This window comes from Acanthopagrus latus, chromosome 1 (genome assembly GCF_904848185.1).
Source record: "Acanthopagrus latus isolate v.2019 chromosome 1, fAcaLat1.1, whole genome shotgun sequence".
Lineage (NCBI taxonomy): Eukaryota > Metazoa > Chordata > Actinopteri > Spariformes > Sparidae > Acanthopagrus > Acanthopagrus latus.
In genome coordinates this window covers 32485362-32501163 of record NC_051039.1, presented here as the reverse complement: position 1 = coordinate 32501163, position 15802 = coordinate 32485362, and the positions used below count along the sequence as shown (strand labels likewise).

The window sequence follows — 15802 nt, the reverse complement described above, 5'->3', positions numbered from 1 at the left end:
AGTCAAAGACAGCCAATAATATCTCTGATGTCCCACCTTCAAAACTCATTCGGCCATCCACGAAAAAGCTACTTAACCTCTCACTTTTCTATAGGAATTCATGCTTCCTACGGGCAATGCACAAGTTTGAATAATCTGGAGGGAATTAATCAAGTTTAGCTTGGAATAGTTCTAATCGATTTCAGTTCAGTATATTCAATTTCATAATCTATACATTCAATTTCATAATCTGAAGCAGTGATTTCTTTTTTTTTTATAATTATCTTTTTATTCAGAAAGGCAAATTTACATCACATATATCATTTACAACCTTCATTATTTCAAAACTTAAATGTGAAATAGTACATAAAATGCAGGTCATACATATTGCCCTTCTGGGATTGAAGCAGTGATTTCTACACAGTTCCCATCTGCACAGACAACGACAGACAGTACTATCTGTTAGGGATGTAACGATGCATTGTGACACAGTTGAAAATAGGAAGTAATGCATGACGATTCGCATCGGTTGACAAAAAATGAATCACGAATGCAAAAGAAGTAGGATGCATTTTTTTTTTTTAGACATAGGTTACGTTATCTTAAAAAAAAAATTCACTGGATGGTGATTCATTTGTTCAACGTCAGACGTCAAGTCACGTGACTTATGTCACTATGTAGGTAGGGGGCACAGAACGAGGGAAGACATGGCGACGCTAGGCAACAACTTTTAAATAGAGGATGCGCCATGCGGTTTTAAATCACCTGTGGCGGCATTTTGGATTCCCCATATACACAAATACAACCGGTGAGAAATGGACAGACAAAACCAAAACAGCATATAAATATTGCAAGAGACTGCTAACATATACCAGCAACACAAGCCACATGCAGCAGCATATTAGCCGCCACCACAGTGAGAAGCAAAATAACGTTATGCCACCTCCTGAGCAAAAATTGCCGAAGGGGCAAACCACCCTGATGAGAGGCTTTACATCTCCTCTCCCCCATAACAACGCAATAGCGCAAGAAATTACAAGGGCAATTGGTTAAATTATGGGAAAAGATTTGAGGCCATTTTCCGTCGTTGAAAATGAGGGCTTTTGGCTGTTGATGAACATGCTGGAGCCAAGATACCACATCCCATCACGACAGCACTTCAGCCAGGTGATGGTGCCAAAACTCTTTACACGAGGTTGGTGTATGATCGTGTGCTTTCTTTCTCTGTGTGTGTGTGTATGTGTGTGTGAGTGAGTGAGTGAGTGAGTGAGTGATGTAAGCGATGTTTCGTCCTGGTGTGTGTGCTCACTTCAAGAATGTAACCTACCATAATGACACAATAACATAGCCTATGTGACTGCGTGTCAGCATGGTATATTCTAACTAAAATCACTACTGCTATTGTTACAATACTGAATGTCTAACGCAGTTATCATTTCATTTCAGATTTGCATCATATGTGCAATTTCTGGCCTTTTGGCAACTGGTGGAGCCTGTTGTGAAAACGAAGATGGTACGAATCACCTCCACCAATGCTGCATCTAGTCGCACAGCCTGGGTCCGAACGTCACAGTTGTCGCTGTTTTTGATGTAACACTCTGTGGGCCTACCTATGAGGGACTTCTCATTCATTGCACCACAGTCAGCAGAATAATTACGACATGGACACACTTCCTGTATCATCTGCTGGGTTCCATCCACCTGTGGATACCACCAGAAGTTGTGAAAGCCAACCTACCACCAGAAATCATCTCATTTCCTGACACACAAGTGGTACCTGACTGGACAGCTTTTTTGTCAAGACACCTTCCTCTCTCCTTCTTCAGAGCAGAGTCTTTTCAAAGTACAAGTCTCACACCACCTTCAAAGCCATGATTAGCATTGCACCCCACAGTCCCATCACCTTTGTCTCCTCATTGTATGCTGGGTCAATGTGCGACAATGAGATTTTCAAGCGATCAGGTAGAGATATAATTGTTTATTTTTTACAAATCTATACAATACTTGTACTGATGCAAACACCTCCAAATGTAGAGTTATTATTTTTTATTTTTTACAAATCTATACAGAACTTACATACAGATTTCTGTGTATGGATGTGTTAAGCAGTTGTTCAGTGTGGCCTGCTTCCTGGTCAACTACCAGATCGAACCACTGGTACACAAAGCACGGGCTCGATGAATTGAATATTTTTCCTTTTTCAGAATCATCCTATCACCATTTACACAATACCATAATTTTGTTATTGAGAAAAAGAAATAACATGAAAATATACAATTTAATAAGTATATAATATATTATGTATTTACAATATAATCTATTTGCATAATTTCCAGTGGTGTGCTGAAAAATTATTAACAACAAGCCAAAAGGAATCATCATTTACATCTATGGTAGCCTGACAGAGCACTAAAGTAAGACAGCTGGCACACAGTTTATGCTCTTCTCTCAGTTGCGTCACATGTACATCTACATTTTGTATAGATTTGTGAAAATGAACAATAAAACTTCTACACTCATAGAGATCTAGAGGAGAAATACACTCACATGTTTTGTATAGATTTTTTAAAAATGAACAATACAACAAGAACAACAACATAACATAAGAACTGATTTAAGAACTATTTAAGAAACTGAACTGACTGAGAGTAAAAATTTTAAAAAAGAAAAAAAAAATCTCCCTTCTCCCTAATAATTGCAGCCACCTCAGCATCCCTGTAAATACACTGCACAAGAATGTCATCATCTGCAAAGACGACAAAAATCGCACCACTCCATCCCAGTGGCCAACAGCTGACCCTGCACCTGCCAATAGTAGCTATGGCTCATTTTTAACTTTAATGTGCCGCTCTGCATTTTTAGTTAGCTACAGTCAACATAGCTTTTGGTATTGGGACATTTAACTTCAACAAGTCTCTCAGTTGCGTCAAATATGATGCCATCAGGAGAAGACTCCAACCAGGGGGCATCCGGGTGGATCACGAACCCACATGGCCAGCAGTTAATGTTTTTCATCCTGCAGTACTCCTGAATGGCAACTGGTTCCAGTGCCAATCCCCTCTTCATCAGTGCCATCTGAAACTCTCCCTTCTTCATTCTTACAGCCAGGTTTTCTGCTGAGCTCTGGCCTCTCACGTGACATATTTCCCTGTATCGGCAAGAAGTGATCCTTAGGCTTCGGACCCTGTGCCACTCCACACTGTCGCTCTGCTTTGTAGTGGCCGCCTCTATTTTCTACGCCATATCAAATGATGTTGCAATTGATCGCATATGCAGTTGCTGATGGCTACACAGAAACTGGCAGGAGGATGGATCCAGCCTGTAGCCATCTAATGGCGAAAGTGGTGGAGGGGGGACATCTGGATGGCACATTACAACCTCACTCACTGGCAATGCATGCTGGTACGAGATGGGACTCCCTTCTTGTACCACTCCAAAAGAGGAGTCCACAAGCAGCACATCCCCACTTATTGCCATGGTTGTGATGGGTGGAGCAATGTCTGCCATGAAGTCCTTTTAGACCTCCGCCACTTTCAGGACATCTGGATCTGGCAGGTCCCCCCGCACTGCCTTGCAACGGTTACTCCTTTGAAATTAATATTTGGAAGAACAAATGAAAGATTTTAAATTTCAATATAATTTTACAACAATTTTACACAGAGAAAACACTGAACAGTTATATATCACGCAAGTCTATACTATTACATAGGACAATAGATATTACACCATCAGCTACAGTGTATTGTCTGGCTTTGGGCTTTGTGGAGAGGAACACCATATCACCCACTCTGCCTGGTTTCACATCCTGTTAAGTACACAAAAGAACCATTAAATGAATTAAAATTTCATTGATGAATTGATACCAGCAATGGAAATAGCATTATCTTGTATTTGGATCATGGTTCTTGGCTTGTGCCAACACTGCTCTGTGTCTGTGCAGCTAAGGACAGGGGGCAGGGCAGCCAGCTTGAGAGTGGAGTAATGTGCTGAGTGGAAAAGCAAAGCAACGTTGTGGTTGCATAGAGCTGTTCCAGCCATACAGGAACACACTGCCTCTGCCATGTCCACCGGTGAGCAATTCTCAAAGGCAATCTACACATCAAAGTAACTTTAATTTCCAAATGAAGTCACTACAACAACAATGAAAATGAGAAAGATGAGAGCAGGCTAATCAGCCAACAAGTAGGTATGAAAATAGCTGTCATGGAATCAACTGCAGAGAGAATTAAAATCTAGTTCTGCTCTGTTTTAGGCACTATAATTGACGCACCTTTGAAGCCTGTCTCTCTACTCTATTCATTATTGTTTTTCACTTAATTATGATAATAATAATTTATTGTAACAACATAAAACAGTGAACAGTGAATGATATGAACAGGTTATATATTAACACAGATTCAGGGTACAAAATCAGTACTTACCTACCACTGACCAATGTACCATGTCTAACCTTATGCTCTAAAGAACAACAGCAGTCACAAAGAGTTTCTGGGGTTTCCATGAAAGCTAAGTCTAAGTTCACGTTATTTGTCGAGCAACCGCTAGTTGTCTTAACAAGTATCCCTTTAACATTTATAATTTCTGAATTCACAGTACCAACTCTAGCCACATAAAACCCCAAGAAACTACCTGACTTGATTAACGTTAAACTTTTTTTTTCTTCTCCCTACTCTGAGGACATGAGGCTTTTTGTGTTTCCTCATCGACCTGTAGCCCTGACGCTCACTCTCCCTGCTGGATCTTTGTTTGAAACTGTAGGACTGAACATTATTAATTATATGTAAAATGTAATTGTGCATCAATTGAACATGTTACAGTCGATTAGATATCCTGTCAAGTTGTCAAAGGCGGCAAGCACCTACAGCCCATAGCTAGCTAGCTATTGTTATCTGAGATTCTGTTCAACTTTGTAGGTCTCCGTTTATGTGTGAATCATCTCAGGCTGGGCATTGGGAGTCACACCCCCCCCAAAAGTTAAAGATGTTTTATGTACTATTATTTATTATTAATAAATTAAGCAGGTACTGTTTGTCTGCATTTAAACAGCTATGAAGAATACAGCTGTAGCCATTCTCTTTACTGCTAATAATCTCCTCTTTGCCACCATTTTGATCTGCAATTAACCCATGTAAGTCTAACACTTCACTTCAATGTAGAGTGTAAGTGCAAACTGTGAGAACTATTCAAGGTTTTAACATTCCACCTTAATGTCCTCAGTTCTTGCCAGCAGCACTTTGATGACCTGACACAGGACAGTTATTTCAGATTTGCAGGAAAAGGTGGAAAAGTAGTGGTTTCAGCCAGCCTTCAGCCTGTTAATCTTAATGTTAAAGCAACTCCAATGCAATCTGAAAGGTTATTCCAGGAGGTAGGATGATAAAATCCAAAAGGCTCTTCTCCAAATTAAAAGGTTCTGTTTGTAAGAAAAGTTGATTCTTGAATCTCATTTCCAACTCATCGCCACCCCAAAGCATCAGTGTTTGTCTTGTGACACATGTACTTATTGTAAGTTGCTTTATTCAAAAGTGTCTGCCAAATGCCCTAAATGTAAATGTTAATGTAAATGTCAGTATTTGCCTCAGAACTCAGCACTGTATCATCCCACATCACCTCTTCAAAATGTAGCCAGGGATTAGCAGGAAAAGCCCAGATATGTTTACACAGTACGAAGTCTCATCTAACAGTTATCCATTGTTGTGTTGCTGTGTTTTTTAAAAAAAATCATATATGCAGAAATATTCCATTTTCCTACCACTGAGAGTGAGTGAGAGGCTCTGGCTCTCAGAAGTGCAGTTATGATATAAAACAAAGCTGTGATAAATGCAGCTGTAGTTCCCTTAGCAGACCTTATCCAGACCACTATACCTGAAGTAGGCAGTGTGATTGACAGCTGGTTGGGTGTGGCTCTGGTTGGGGCCAGTGAAGATGACAGAGCAGCTGATGGTGATGGTGACATCCATAGAGAAAACAGCAATTTTGGGCCGAAGCAGGATTTCTGTAGGCAGGGATGAAGTGAAACCAGTGTATGTCTTTGTGTTAAAAAGTTATTTAAGGGGTGATCAAAATAGTGCGTAGTTTGTGTTTTACGTGAAACATAGGGTGATAACAGTAAATGTCATTAGAAATTGGAATTTGGAAAAAATACTAACTTTTTAAATTGAGGCTATGTAGACTGGGACTTGTAAGACATTCTTTCTGTTACAAAGGAGAGTAATGGTAAACTGACTTTCATTTTTTGTTACTTTAGCCTACCAAATTTAAACAGTCCTTTAGGGTTTACCAAAAGCCCTTAAAATCCAACCTAGCACCGTACTAATTGCACAGATCATTTAGAGGAGAGCTGCCATTAATGGGCCTGGCTGGTGGTCGTATCTGACTCATGGGTTATTCGTGTCAGGTGCCAAACCAGAGGAAGCAGGGAAGACGTTCGGACCCAGGCAGTGAGAAGCTAGGCGAGTCTCCTCACTACCAGCTACCAGCCCTGATTTTAAAGTAACCTCTTGTAGGTTTAAGTTTAGGGATCTAACCCTTTATAACGGAGAGCTGGTCAAGTGCCTCCTGGACAGGGGCAAACTCGGGGCAAACTCGGGATCTAACAAATCAGAGAGAGGTCTGGCTAGTTTTATAATCAGTGTGGTTTGGTTCACTAGCAAGTTTAGACAGATCAAGATCAAGTATATTGGTCAATATTTTCTTCCGGTTACAGAGACGTGACGGGAGAGTCTATGTAGTATTCTTCTCCGGCTTTAGAATATTTAAGTAGGTTTTTAGTTTTTTGGAGGTTACATTTCCTCTCTAGCATCCTTTTCATGTTTGTGCTGAAAGTGAGATCCACCCTGCCCCTGAATTAATATTAGGGCTGAACGATATATCATTTCATATATCTATATCTATTCATATCTATATCTAGATATGAACATTCAAGATATTACTATCGAATAAGAAACGATATAAACGATATATATTTCCCCGCTCACCCTGCATGTACAGCTCTGGCAGTCACAACAAACATCATTTTTACGATGTGCCCTTGAATGCACCGCTAAGGCCAACCAACTACAAACCTCATTTCATGCTTGCTGTGGATCGACAGCTGAAGCCAACCAATGACAAACATGAGGGCGGGAGTGAGGGAGACCGAGACGCGCGCACACACACACACACACACACACACACAGTGTTGCCAACTTGGCAACTTTCTCGCTAGATTTAGCAACTTTTCAGACACTCTTAGCGACTTTATTTCTAAAAAGCGACTCGTGACAAATTTAGCGACTTCTTCAGATCATCAGGGGAAAGACGAGAAATATATGATATTGTAATTCTCTGCTGCTCAGAGTTATCGCATTCCATGGCTCCTCTGCAGCAGCACCGGGGTCTCTCCCCTCCCGAGCGGCTGTGCAGGCGGCAGGCCGGTGTGTCGGGGGCTGGCTGGGGCAGCAGGAGCGACACCGCGGCCGCTCGCTCTGTGGATTTGAGCCTGGATAGCTGCTGTTTACTCTGTTGATTCATTAATTCTCTGACTTCTTTCTAGATTCCACTGGTACTTGACCGATAACCTGAAGCTGCTGAGTCTCGATCTTCACTTTCACTCTTCTCTCCAGATTAGATGTCATCGTTCATCTTGTAAAGATGCACATAGTTAGTTTGATCTTCTTCCTCTCTTTACTGTTGATACTTCTAATATATTTGTCTCTGTAGTGAGTTTCTGATCATTTGGTAATGATTTCTCTATCAACCATTTGTATATGGCTTAAAATAATGTCTTTATTTTTCTGAAATATGCTTGGTTTTCACCGAACCCATAGTCATATCGTATCATACCGATATCAAGATATCTGGCATGAATATCGAAACATGAAATTTTGTCCATATCGTTCAGTCCTAATTAATATAGCCTACTTAAGTTGGTCCAACAGAGAAAGCCCTTTTATAGTATTCTAATGACTGGAGGAGTACTGGGTGTGGACAGTGACTCATGGGAGTTTAACGTCATGTACTCATGATAGTGCTGTTGTTCAGATATGTGTCGTTTTGTTGCTTTCTGGGTGTTGTTGTGTTCTGAGGATGTGTGATGTTGAATTAGCATAGACATGGATTTTGCATTGTGCCACCATGGCCGAGTATGATAGAGCAGGTGATGATGTTCATTAAACGTTTGTCTTTATGAGTGGGGTGGTTTAAACTTCAGTGCTGGCAGTGTGCTGCACTCCAGAATCTGTCTTGAAAGACTTTCTTATGACCAAGCTAGCTGCAGTACGAGTTGCCATTTAGCTACTGTGAATTCCACACTGTGTGGACTGTGTCGTAGGAGACAGTACTTGATAATACACTTGTAAAGCAGCCACCACCTTTGTTGTTTAGCTATTTTGAATAAGTTTGGCTTGAATAGTTCAAATCAATTCTGAATCAGTTTATTCAGTCTCATATTCTGAAGCAGTGTCTTCTTTGCACATATCCATCGGTTCTCCACATTAAAATTAAGTTCCGGACAAAGACAAACAATTATATATGTTTATTAACTAAAAGTTCCTGGGTAAAATAAATGAAATGACAATTTTAGACGAACAACAACAGATAACAGAAAATGTAAAGACTGTAATTAGGAAAATGATAAATTTATGTGACTGTCGGCAGATTGTGAAGTTAAAGGGTTGTGTTTTTATATATTAAATATTACGGGAGTAAATTTTAATACTAACGAGACCCTAATCTCACTTCACTTAAGTTCATAAGATAGAAAGCTAGAACTTAGAAGTCAGAACTTAGACAGAAGTCAGAACTTTAGACACCAGATCTCACATGTGTGGATCCATCTGTATGAAGACGTTCGGCCTGCTTTGTCTGGGATCGGGAGGTCCTGAAGTTTGGTTTCCCTGAGTGGTCTGGGTTCGGCTGTGGGCTTGTCGTGTCAGTCCAGTGGCCAGAATGAAGTCTGGTACTCTGTTGAGGAACTCTGGTCCAAAGGCCCAGCAGGATGTCTGCTTGAGTGCGCCGGGGGCAGAGTCTTTTACTTGGAGACCACTTGTCTAATGAAGCAGACAATTACTGCAACATTTTTCAGCAAATGAGGATAGTCTTGAAAAAGACTTTTTCTTTGTTGTTTCCAGTGGTGGTTCTTAAGTTCTGATTCTTAACCTAATTAGAGAGGATGGTTATATGCACAGTCAAGTGAATTGTGTGTTTCAGTCATTGATAATTAGTAATGACAGCTTATTGTTTGAAGGGCCATATATATATATATATTTAAGAGTACTGTTATTCATGTACCATTTCTTTGTGTATATTTCAGATATTTTCAGTGTAACTGTATGAAAAAGTATAACTTCCAGTTTAAAATCAGTTGAAATGAAGATATTAGGTGTGTGGCAGGTGGTGTTGATGAAGGGGTACTTAGCTCATTTGACAGGGATGTGGGCAACAATATAGAAAATGGCTGGTAATTACTCCTCTGGACCTCAAATCATCATAAGTTCAATGTAAAAGTAACACTTTACTTTACTTTAGTAGAAAAGGAAGCCACTTCCTTACTGTGCCACAGTCCATCAGTGCATGTTCAGAGCTGTCACAATCAGAGTAAAAGTAAGAGGACCAGTTCAAATAAAAAAGCAGTCACACATTTCCCCAAAACAAAGATGGGAGAGTGTCAACATGACGTTTTTTTTTAACAGAGACTTAGTCAATGGGAATAAAAGAAGATGGCAGATGTAATCAAACAAGAACAATAGCTTGCACTGCTTCTGCTGCTAAATGTTTCTCTAAAAGAATACAGACTTAATAAGGAAGGACTACAGGACTGGAAAGATGCAAGACACTTGCTGAAGGTTCATGAGGAGGATAGCCAGGAGCACAATACCCACATGGCAACATGGAAGAGTTGGAGGTCATTTTGCAAAGCGGCTGACAATAGATAAGTAGGAGGTGGCACTCTGAGGCTGAGAGGTAATATGGTTGTGCAGTGCCTTATTTACATTGTGTTTTTATCACTTGATTTTTCTTCAGTTTTTATTTGGTGCGAATCTTGAATACATACCTGCAGTTTTTGTGTGAGTGTTGGAAAACTGATTGTGAAATTGACTGAGATGCAGGCACAGGCTAAGATCTTGCTAAGGGCGTTTCGTCATACCCTGTTTTCAGTGAGTAGCCCCTTGCACATGTTCACCCTTTATTTTGAAGGCATACACAGGAAGTAATTTTACAATACTTTGACACTTTAGGGTCTAGACACCCGACCATAAAGCTTCAAGAGCAGAGGTAGAAACAGAAAACGACTCAGCTTTCTGCAGAACCGTTATGGACACAAAACCGTATTTAAGATCGCTATTTCTCCTGTACAGAGGCGAGTGGAAGAGAGCGACATGGGCAGGGAAACGGAGGTTTTCGCCTAACATTACTACAGCGTTCTCTGCAACGCAACGCAACTCAGCGTGAAGCTGCCGTCGTCACGAGACATGTCACCATTTTCTCACGTTTTGACATCTAATAGGATAGTGCAATGTATATACTCATATACAGTTTATATGGTATTACACGAAGACAGGCAACAGGTGGCTCCGTGGCGCAATGGATAGCGCATTGGACTTCTAGTCAATCATAAGAGGAGTGATTCAAAGGTTGTGGGTTCGAGTCCCACCGGAGTCGAACTTTTGACTCATCATTGTTCTGGATTTTCAAGTTAGTCTACATTAAACATTCATGGATTTGATCTATTTTGTATCTATTTACGGATGTATCGATTTAGTCGGTGATGAATGAGTCAATTTTAGTCCTTATAATCCTTATGTTATACCCGAGAATGACAAAAAGTGTAGAAATATGTAACTTGCCTGTTTTGAATCTAGTAGTTGGTTTTGTTGGGGATTACATAAAATAGCGATAATGACAATTGAAATTATAATATTCAAATTCCAACAGCTGGTCATTAAAATGACATTAAACAGCAACGTGACAACGCTTGTAGTCCCGTGACCCATTAAGCACTTTAACCACTAGATGGAGCCTTTTTTCATTCCCTTAGTACATGTGCAGTCTGGCTGTTGGATGTTGTAGTATCACTGCACTGTAATTTGCTGGAGATTATCAAACAGGGACAAGTAGAGGAGAGAGGACGTCAGTGAAACAAGAGAGTGGAGCATTTTAACTCAACCACAAATCACATCATTAGTGATGGGTATAGTGAGGACATCAGTGGCCTTTCTTCTTCACCTGGCTGCCTCCCTGGCGGTAAGACACCAGATAATTCACACTATATCAAAAAACACTACAAGGCTTCTTATCAGTCCATATTCCTTGCATAGCTTTGGTTTCTGTGTACAGCCTCTGTCTCAGATTTCTTTTCTTTCACCCAAACACAAATGATGTGATTGGAATTTATTTTATGGTGGCCACAGCTTTTAAAATTAACACTTTGACAACGCGGTCTGAAACTGTGTGGCTGTTAGACTGAGTGATCCACACACCTCACTGAGGGGCTGTTTGCTTGGTTAAGTAGTGGTTCCAATGAAAACTGTTCATGTCAAGGTTTACCCAGAGTTACAAGAACAAATGACAACCCAATCATGTTAGGCCAGTATCTCAGTGTCTACTGTGTCATGATCCTGTGAGATTCAGTGTGATTTTGGTTGTGGGTGCTACATGACTTGTTGTTTTTAAGCTTGACCACCATATTTATTTTTTTGTCGTATTTTGGGGGGGTTGTGACTGTTTTTAAACTGGTAACGATTGTAGAATGTTTCATGTCTCTGGTCTCTGGTATCTTATGTCATAAAAATAACTGCAATGTGGGGATATCCAGGTCCGAGCCTGCCCATACAAATCAGGTGCATGATATGTATGTATGTAGGCAACAGTAATACAATAAATCGTTAAATCTTAAGTTCAAGGAAATTGCATGATATTAGCATTTAATCTCTTAAACTCTCAAGAAACCTAACTTTTAACCTAACTAACTAGCTTTTCCAGTCCAATAAAGAATGTTTAGAGGGTTAATTGTTGCAGAGAATTCATGTAATTTTACACTAAAGCTAGAAACAGTATGCCAGCCATGTAGCATTCAGTATGTTCCTTGTGTTATGGTTGCAGTTTTGCCCAGCTGTAACATGTGAGTGGCTACGGTAGTTAGCAATACTTGCTCTTGAAGATGAGTTGTTGACTTGTTCTGACCGTTCCCATCCTCCTACCCATGAAGTCCAAGGTAACCCTCACGCAGTGAACCAGTTACAAATCTTTTTTTTTTTTTTTTAATGTAAACATGATTTAGGCAGTGTAACGAGGGGAACATTTGTTTGATGCATGTTATTATTTTTTTAGCACATTCTTAACTTATTGTACTGATGGAGGCAACAGTGGTCATTTCAAAATGTATCGCCAGTGGAAATTATTCCTATGATTGTGTTTCTTTACCTTTCCAGGCTCCTGTGCCGTGTGAGGAGATGGTGGTCCACCTGGAAGCGGAGATCCAGGGCCTGAAGAGGGTGATCAACAACCAGCAACAATACATCCAGGAGCTCCACAACAGCCAAGCCCAGCAGCTAGAGAAAATACCCAACTCCCACCTGGGCCCTGAAAACCTGTACCGAGGTATGGCCACAGTTCAAATGTGCATATCTGCAAGTCTACAACTACAAGTTGTGTTGAAGGCAGATCGTCTCAATTCACCTATTTGCTCCACCAAGCAAAGTTGGTCTTCACCAACTCAGGAGTTGGGGAAGACCCAAACAAAGCAAAAAGCTAGTAAAATATTGAGCCTGGATTACACATGCAAATGAATGCTAATGTTACTTTGTTAGCTAAAACACCTGTGTTAGGCAAATCTAAGTGTCCCCAAAAAAAGCATTGTTAAGGTCCTGTTGAATGTCTCCAGTTGTTTCAGCAGTTAGCATTTGGCAGCTAGGACAACACTTCTACAGCACCTTCTTCACATTAAAAAGTTCTTCCAGACACTAAATGTATCTCAGAGACCTTGTATATATTTGTGTTTGTGTGTTCAGACTGCTCAGAGGTGTACGCAGATGGTAACGTGGCCAGTGGGCTCTATGTGATCCGTCCAGACGGCTCTCCCACCACACTGAGTGTCTACTGTGACATGCACAATGGAGGAGGATGGACCGTCTTCCAGAGGAGAAGAGATGGCAAAGAGAACTTTGACAGGTGTGTGTGTGTGTGTGTGTGTGTGTGTGTGTGTGTGTGTGTGTGTGTGTGTGTGTGTGTGTGTGTGTGTCTCAGCTTTACACTCAAAAATAGAAATATACTCTCTGCATGTGTGACTTTTGACATGTAAAGTGAATGTATGTGTGCACAGAGCGTGGGTGGAGTACAAGCATGGATTTGGAGACATCTACTCCCCAGATGGAGAATTCTGGCTGGGCAATGAAGCTCTACACTATCTCACGTCACAAGGTGTGTGTAGGTGTATTGGTGTGTTTATGTCTAGATGATAGGATGATCACCTGTGTGACTCTAGTCTCTGACTTCTAGGAAACTACGACCTGCGGATTGATATGGAGGACTTTGAGGGTAATCAGCGCTACGCAGAGTACAAGAAATTCACTGTGGACGCTGAAAAGGTAAAAACAAAAAATATTTTTAGTTTAATTGTAAAGTGCCAGGAGTCATTTGTTGAAATGAAACTCTTGTGAAACACATCTTTGGAAAATGATTTATATTCTCTGGACTGGATTCAATTGATAGATTTAATGCAATTATACATCTTTCTGTAGTATACTCCATCTCTCTTCTGTGAAAAAAAAAAAACAGCTAACCATTTGAGTCCATCTTTCCTGCTATTTCTGTTCTTTTTTTTCTGTCTGTAACCTCGTACTCTTCTCATTTCCCACAACACATGGGCTTTTATTTAGACTAGCATGCAACAGCAGCAAGGACGTCTGGCTCCAGGTCCCCCACCTGTTCTGCATCTCTTCACTTTCATTCTCTTCTCATCCCTCTTTTCACTGCAGTTTTCCAGTTTTTCCTCCCTTGTCTGTTCTCTCCCTTTCCCATCCTATCGTCAGCCTATTTTCATGTCATTTATAATCATGCTGCTATTCAGAACAAAACCCCATCAGCGTCATCAAATGATTCCAGGTGTAAGACAATCTTTGAGCACTTACTTTTGATGGATTTGTTTAATGTTACCACTCTGGTAACATGCAAATATCAGATAATAATGTTAGTTGAACTAAAGCTCTTTTGTAATTTCAAAAGTGTATTCACAAGTTTTTTCCTTCCATGTCCACTCACAGGACCAGTACCAGTTACATCTGGGAGAGTACACTGGGGATGCAGGAAATGCTCTGAATGACATGAACGGGCCTCCTTCTGCTAGACTGGAGTGGAGCGGTCCAGGCTTGAGGACACACGGGGTCAAATTCAGCACCTATGACCAGCAGAATGATGGAGGAGCTGAAAATGAAGATGCCCAGTGTATCAGACACAGCAAGTCAGGCTGGTGGTTCAGTAGGTAAAAGATAATTCAACTGCAATCTATGTGAGGCACTTGTGTGAACCTTAAGAAGGAAAGACAGGGGGCCACAGATGTATGTATACAGCACTTACTACTGACCAAGCATTTGAGATTTTTCTCTTACTTCCTCGTCACAGGTGTGATTCAGGCAACCTGAATGGTCATTACTACAATGGACCGTACCAAGCCATGACCGACGACGGGGTGGTGTGGTACACATGGCACGGTTGGTGGTACTCCATCAAATCTGTGGTCATGATGGTACGAGCTGCTGACCTTGAGCATCCCCCGCCAGTCATCACCCCGCTGCCAGGACAACTAGACTCCAACAAGGCAGCAGATGCCATTGATCTTCCTCATGGCCGGTAGGCTGATGGCAGTGTGGCAGCAACATATGTGGCAGCAACATATGTCTCCTTACTGGAGCTATAAACTGTTAAAGTCATCTCAACCAGACTTTTCGGCATGACTGGTTAGATATGTGTAACAATGCATTTATTTTAATATTCAAAATAAAACATCCTTGCTAAACTCTTCTGTCATATTGTATTTATTCTGTGTCCAAAATAAAGCAGAACATGGTAAACATAGGCAATCTGGGTACATCTGAGGTTTTTCAGGACAAACAGCAGACACACAATGTGAGACTTGTTTTGGATTAGGTAAAGAACACAGCAGAGTCTTTCAGTTGAGAACGGTCTATGGACATTATCACGGACATCCTTCTGCTGATTTTGGATGTGACCTAAAGCAAAGACATAACTGATCCATCACTGGTTCAGCTTTGTCTCATGATTCATGAGAGGATGTAGGAGAGTTGTATCCCTTTATGAATGAGAGATTTAAGGGAACAAGTGGAGAGTGGTAAACACTGTCCTGGTCAACAGCATCCTTGTTAAATAAACTGCATATCTGGCTCTGAGATGGGGTGTGTGTTTGTGTGTGTGTGCGCGCGTGTGTGTGTGTGTGTGAGAATGTGAACTGGCCTGCTCAGATTTAACATCCAAGAGTGAATACATTCCACATAGTAGATTAAGGTAGAGGTTGTGAGGAGCTTACACAGAGGAACAGACATCCATTGGATCAGAGGTCTATGTCAGTAATTCAGGTCAGTTCCTCAAATGAACAAACTTGTTTGTTCCCGTTTGTCCAGAGAGGGACATCAGGACCACAGCCGTCTTCCAGAGATCCAAAGCAGATCAGTGATTGAGCGTCACTCTTTGGGGGAAAAAAAGTCTTTTTAAAAGAAGGGAAAAGGCAAAACAATCCATGTTAATCCAGCAAGTACCCGTCATTTCATGATTTATCAGACCCAAACAACTTTGAGCCAGTTTCCACTAACAAATCCAAGGATCTACTTCT

General features: G+C 40.9%; 2 protein-coding genes, 2 long non-coding RNA genes and 1 other non-coding gene across 13 annotated transcripts in view; 3 read left to right on the top strand and 2 right to left on the bottom strand.

Moving 5' to 3' along the window:
- Window positions 1–669: 669 nt before the first annotated feature.
- On the top strand, window positions 670–2280 carry LOC119016694. The gene is made up of 2 exons (XR_005074234.1): window positions 670–1174; window positions 1426–2280. It is a non-coding gene; the product is annotated as an uncharacterized LOC119016694 (long non-coding RNA).
- LOC119016696 lies at window positions 1426–6170 on the bottom strand. Its single transcript, XR_005074235.1, has 2 exons — window positions 5845–6170; window positions 1426–3565 (listed from the first exon to the last, which is right to left on the bottom strand). It is a non-coding gene; the product is annotated as an uncharacterized LOC119016696 (long non-coding RNA).
- Window positions 6171–6953: 783 nt separating this feature from the next.
- Window positions 6954–14972, top strand: LOC119016661 (fibrinogen-like protein 1). 5 transcript variants are annotated; one of them, XM_037092753.1, is made up of 8 exons: window positions 10362–11202; window positions 12061–12172; window positions 12390–12558; window positions 12969–13128; window positions 13280–13377; window positions 13456–13544; window positions 14220–14437; window positions 14578–14972. In XM_037092753.1, exons 2-8 carry the CDS (start codon window positions 12161–12163, stop codon window positions 14807–14809), a joined length of 978 nt encoding a protein of 325 aa, XP_036948648.1. In that variant the 5' UTR covers window positions 10362–11202; window positions 12061–12160; the 3' UTR covers window positions 14810–14972. The 5 variants fall into 5 exon arrangements, with proteins under 5 accessions (XP_036948657.1, XP_036948664.1, XP_036948636.1 ...); XM_037092762.1 differs by lacking the exons at window positions 10362–11202; window positions 12061–12172 and adding an exon at window positions 6954–7620; XM_037092769.1 differs by lacking the exons at window positions 10362–11202; window positions 12061–12172 and adding an exon at window positions 9474–9921.
- Window positions 10529–10620, top strand: trnar-ucu. The gene is given in 2 exon segments: window positions 10529–10565; window positions 10585–10620. It is a non-coding gene; the product is annotated as a tRNA-Arg (tRNA).
- LOC119016612 (microtubule-associated tumor suppressor 1 homolog) overlaps window positions 14973–15802 on the bottom strand; it is a 106465-nt gene continuing 105635 nt past the window's right edge. For all 5 annotated transcript variants that reach the window (XM_037092601.1, XM_037092630.1, XM_037092590.1 and 2 more), the window contains one exon: window positions 14973–15658. In XM_037092601.1, coding sequence (XP_036948496.1) covers window positions 15545–15658 — 114 coding nt within the window. In that variant the 3' untranslated portion in view covers window positions 14973–15544. The remainder of the gene's footprint in view (window positions 15659–15802) is intronic.